This window comes from Ceratina calcarata, unplaced genomic scaffold (genome assembly GCF_001652005.2).
Source record: "Ceratina calcarata isolate Rehan_Ccalc_2016 unplaced genomic scaffold, ASM165200v1 scaffold419.2, whole genome shotgun sequence".
In the NCBI taxonomy this organism is placed as follows: Eukaryota; Metazoa; Arthropoda; class Insecta; order Hymenoptera; family Apidae; genus Ceratina; species Ceratina calcarata.
The window spans coordinates 224,027-229,843 of NW_017165508.1; the positions used below are offsets into that span (position 1 = coordinate 224,027).

The 5,817-nt window shown below is 40.9% G+C and overlaps 1 protein-coding gene across 1 annotated transcript in view; it reads left to right on the forward strand.

Moving 5' to 3' along the window:
* Positions 1-5,817, forward strand: part of LOC108626559 (blood vessel epicardial substance-like) — a gene marked incomplete at its 3' end in the record, with an annotated part of 67,812 nt that overhangs the window by 59,762 nt on the left and 2,233 nt on the right. Inside the window, exons 3-4 of the mRNA XM_018027287.2 lie at positions 3,442-3,783; positions 4,602-4,999. Coding sequence (XP_017882776.1) covers positions 3,454-3,783; positions 4,602-4,999 — 728 coding nt within the window. The remainder of the gene's footprint in view (positions 1-3,441; positions 3,784-4,601; positions 5,000-5,817) is intronic.

Here is a 5,817-nt window from a genome sequence, read left to right on the forward strand (position 1 = left end):
AATGAATAAACTCAATAATAATTCTTATCAGTTCATAGAATTTTGTTTCAGTTTGTAACAGTAAGTATCGGAAATTTATGCGCGTGAGATATGTTTCACTAGACGATTATTTACTATTATTGTCTCCTTAACTATCCGAGTTTTACAGCTCTTTTGGTTATAAAAATATATTGGAATGTTGTACCCCATAAATTCCTATAGCGCTTTATTTTCCGAAACTTCTGAATGGAAGAGTTCCAAGTTTCACATTTGTCACTCAATGCTGTCTGCCAAACAACTTTGAAGTTATAGCAGCACAGATGCGACGCTTCCAGATATTTACCCCTGTAAAAGATTGAACATGGCGATTTATTATTTTTCCAACACAATACGTAAATAGAAAAACCACAATAAATCACGAAGGCGAAAAAATACAAAAAGGTCGTGTTTCTATTTGTTCAATCAGTAAATATATTCAAATCCTTTATCTCTAAAACAACAGCCATTTGTATTGACCACTAGTAAATAAAACCTCTGCATGAATTTGGAGTATTCACAGTTCACTATTCGTTAAACAAGACCGTTTTTTTTTCTCATCCACCAAATTGTCCATTCCGCCTTTTTTTACACGATCCACTGTGGGTTCAGATTTCTTTTTCAAACGTCCGGTCATCCCAGTTCCGCTCGCGCAAGCGAATTCGTTCCGGAGAGCCAACGAGACAGAAAATGGCAGAAGAAAAAGGTCGACGCTGGTCGTTTGATTCGGCGTTCCGGGAGCGAGGGATAGAAAAATCTGCGGCGGCAGATTGAAAGGTTCGCCCTGTCGCGTCGCGTTCGAGAAATGAAATGCACTGAGTGAGCGTGGCTGGATCATTCCCAAGTCGGATCAATTGTTGTAAGACTACGAGTCGACCGAAGCCTCCGATCCCCGGCCAAACACCGTTCGGTCAGTCTCTACCCTGAGAGATACCGATCGGTACGAATTTTTTGATACCATCACGACTACCTGCACTTTTTCATTCGCTACACGAATCGAATGCAGCTCCTACGCTCGGTGTAAATGGAACGAGAAGTAATTGAATAAAAGACTTCCCCGTCGACGGAATTGATAAGATTGCCTGACTGATGCGAACTTCAGGTCTCTTTATGTTACTCTTGTAAGTTCATTGTGTCACGCTGTCGGGTACTGCATTCAGTTAAACACGTTTAATACATTGTACTGCTAAAATCGAATTTCTTTCTTCTAACACTGACTTTAAGTCAGTAAGGAATATTTAACCAATTTGCATCATACATATAGACGTTCCTTATCACAAGAGTAGTGACTGAGTTTAATGACATTTATACATTAACAATTTCTTTTTATTGCCTTGACATGATTCTCTCGAACAGTTCTTATTTTCAAGACTATTCATAAAGACAGTCTTTAAATAAAAATTAGCTGATAAAATTATTAAACATAATTTGAATACTAAAAGAACAAAAAAAGTAAAGCTCAAAGTTTTGTTGCTTCCTTCGTTTAGAAAGAAAAGAAGAGAAATTTATCAATATGGAAATTCATTCAGCATCCGCTGCTTTAAATACGACGTATTTATGATCATAGAATGAAATCATAGCATCTTTTCATATTTTATTCTTCTGTGTGTTTGTCAATGTATTTATAGTAAAGATACTTATATTATTTTACACGATTTGTTTCAAAATCGATAAGCTGTATGTTTCTCAATATTACAAACCGAGTGACATTTTGCTTGAGTTTCAGGAGAATAAAAATTGTGTCGATACGATACTATTCATATGTGCAATTCATAACGCCTTGGAGGCGACGAGAATCCGGCTTATTTTTCGACAGGTCGTCCTGGTAGATTGAAATGGAAATGTGGGAACTTATCCGGGCGGGGCGCGTGTCAAATCTGGATGCGAGAAAACGCATGCGGGGAAAAACCGTAAAACCCGGAGAAACGGCCCCGACCGTCAGACAAATTGCATTAAATCTCCATTCGCGCGGCGCGTGGAAAATATTGACGCCGACTCGCGTCGCCCGTTCCCCTTCGACGTAAATATTGATAGGTCGCGGATGAATCGTACCGGTTGCATCTTTCATGCGATCGACTGCCACGTATCCAGCGTTCCGATCCGGGCGGAAAATCAAATTCCGAAAGAGACGCCGGCAAGCGAACGGATTCATTGTGACTACCTGTACTCTCGTTCTACGCTTCCCCGTCCGCGTAAACTCGTGCCGACGCCGTGAGGTTTTTAGTATTTTTATGGCCGTCGTGCCGTACTTTCTTTGGAACACTTTATCTTTGTTTTATACGCCCGCTTTGGCAAGGAGACCGGTTTTTATTCGCTCGCGTTGCCCGCTAGGACTGAATATTTGATACCGTGAATTAGGGGATTGCCAAGAGTTGTGCGCGTGGCTGAAAAAGGAAATAGGAAAAAGAATCGTCTTCCATTGGCGTGCTTGTTGGGATCGACGGGAAAGATAACATTGATTTAATAGCTTCAGTATGTTTTCACAATGTTCCCTTCACGTCGTTGAGTCCATAGAAGAAATATTGTACAATTAAACGAAATATAGCACAAATAATAATTCTCCGAGGCTTGGTCAGTCCGTCATTGATTCCCTTTATCTACTCGAATCGTGTGACGTGCATGTTTAATTGCAAAACGTGTATAAACCGGTTTTTCGCTGGCACGAAGGATTCTTGAGGAGGGAACTGTCTGACCTATTTAGAAGCAATCTATTATTAACGCTCCGAGGAAGTCTAAACCCATTGGATGATCACCCCCTTTCGTGACTGGAAACTCACACGTGAGTTTCATACTTTTATCTGTGATCTGTTTGAAGTATAAGTAATTACGTTAACAGACGGCGTATTACGCAAAGTAATTCGCAGAAACTTGCATTATGCGTGAATGATAATCCGTGCAAGTCCTCGTTTCTCAATTATATTACTGAATAATGGAAGAATCGTTTAGTATGCTTTACATTATACAATATATCTGATATTTGAAAATTCTCTATTTTGCATGGAGGAGTATATTATGCTTCAATGTTTCAATATCCCATTACTTCACTAGGTCAATACCCTAGTATCCCAGAATTTGTAGGATCCTAAGGGAAATCTCTGTGCTGAAGGTTACAGAAAGATGTACTATACGATAGAATTCATTAGTAGTTGGAAATTTCAACAATAATCCCAAAATTAATCAAAGTTCTTCATAAATATTCAGCACGGTACAGAAAAATATCTTAATTTATAATCCACATATTTTACATTCTGGGTTAGCTGTTGTTAATTTAAATAAATTAAAGAACATATAAAACATGGTCCTCTGAAGTTACTGAGCTTCTACTCTTGCTCGATTTTAATGTTTAATTTTCACTTTCGTCTTCCAATATCTACTCCGAATGGAATGTCTCCGAGATAATTTAATGGCATCCTAACATCGTTCCAGTGGAAGAAGGTGATGGCCCGTACCACGCGCTCGCGACGAAAAATGGCGAACACGACTGATGCTCCCTCGCCTGCGAGCAGCCTTTTGTCATCCACCACGACGACCCCATTCACCAGCCCGACATTGACAACCTACTCTACCGAGGGCTACACCTTCAATTATAGCGGCCTGCCCAGCCTAGGTGGCTACTCGTTGGAGGATCTGAATTACACGGAACTCTTGGTGGACGTATGGAATAGCACCGAGGCCAGTAACGTGACCGAGAGGTTAAATACCACTGTACTGCCATCGGCAGGAGGCTACTGCGACGAATGGGAGGCAGCGCAGCACAAGCTCTTCCAGGTAAGTCGCGGTCCCTTCAACGCTTCGCGGATATAACGTAGGAGTACACGGTTGTAAGCGTTTTGGGTAGAACAATGTGTATTATGTCTGGTAGGAGGATTAGGGGAACTCATGGATACTTACTGGGAGATTGATAGAATACGAGACAATGCTTGGCACCAGTGAGCATTGTGCGTATTGGACTGCACTTAATCCTTCAGATTAAATTGATGAGATAATCCTTTTGGTCACTGCGACAATATAGCAAATATCACAATTTCCATTCACTCGCGTAAGACAGTGAGTAGAAATTGGGATATTTATTATACCACCAATCTTACTGTTTTATCTAACAGAAAACGTTCGTTGAAAAATAAAATTTGTTAAGGTCTGGTCTATAGAATGTTAGAATGAAAACAGAAAAATCAGTACATCCTTAAAAAGAAGTTCTCTGAGAAAAAATGCTTTTTATACTTTCATATGAGGGGTGAAACCTTAATGATGTAAATCACTTTTCAGCCGAGTTGTGACTTGCACTATGAATGCTAATATATTTCAAGAAAACGTGAAGTAAGTGTAAACTGATATAGCATAATGTAGGCGTGTTAATAAAAACAGCTGTACCATTTCCGGTGCCTCCTAATTTCGAAAAGTGAATTACACCCATTATGACTTTCACCTCTGCATATATGCATACTAAGTTACTTGAACTTCAATGGTAATAGTTACATTTTGTCCATCAATAATTTCCAAACGATTGCTGAAAATTTTTTGATGTGAAGCAGTCTTGCTGTAAGGATTCTCATGAACCGTTTCGTTCCCGTTTGCTTTTTTGACAGGCGGCGAATTTGTTCTTCGCAGCGGCGTTCTTGGTGCCGCGCTCATTCAAGGCCTCAGTATTGGCGCTACGCACGTTTCTCACGGCCGGCTTCATGCTAGCCGCGCTCTGGGCTGGCATCACGATCTGCGCCCTGGACGCGATGCTTTGGTGCCTAGCTCTCGGCCTCCTGAACGGGATCCACTCGCTCATACTAGCCTGTCGATTTCTACCGCCCGCGCTCAGCCCGGAACTGGCCGAGCTCTATCTGAAACTGTTCAAGCCGTACAAGGTCAGCAAGAAACACTTCCAGGAGCTGGCAAAGGAGGCGAGGATATTAAAGTTGGACTCTGGTCAGACGTACGCGACCGAGGGCGTCACGCCTGCCGATGAACGGCTATCGATACTACTGCGTGGCAAGTGAGTATTAACACGCTCCCACCCTCTCGCCCCGTGGAATATACTTTTTTTTAGTCGCGTATTACCGTTGCTCGCATGGAATCGATCCTAGGAAACCGTTTCGAAGGCGGACTGACTTTCGTACTCAGTCCTCGCTTGCACGGAAGCTCCATTATTCCTGCATGTGAAATTGCTGGTTCAATCTGATATTAATATTCGTTGAAAAATTCATTTCTAAACCATTGCCATTAAACATTGTTCTCTATAAAAAGTTCTATTTAATAGAATGTCACATATCTGACTTTTGTTATCAAAGCATTGCACACTAAAACAAATTGGATTAAAGCACGTGTGAAAATCAGAGTAACTGTTGGCTATAGTTTGACGGTATTCAATCGCTCGAGAAGGGCGAAACTTCGACGAAATTACGCAAAACTATTCACTACCAACGTGTTCGAGCTTCTCGAATTCATTCGCCCTGCGGAAAGTTCTTCGCGAGAAGTTCGCGTCTCTTCTTGTATCACGCGCATCCTGTTTATGCCCTGTGTACGAAGTACACGGCGCTTCTGTTAGCTTCGTGTTGCATACTGCGAGGGAATTTTGCTCTTATGAATCCAAACACGACGTTGTTCCTCGTGTTTGTAAAAGGATTTGTTTCTAACTCCGTTCTTAAGATCGTATCTGAAAACCGTTTCTGTATATTTTATCATTGTATATTCCTTAATTTATGAGAATATTTTTATTCGTGAGTAAAAGTTGGATAGGAATGTGGTGAAATACGTTGAATTATGTAACGGGTAGATTGCGCATTTTTATGCAAAATAAAACTTTTGGAATGT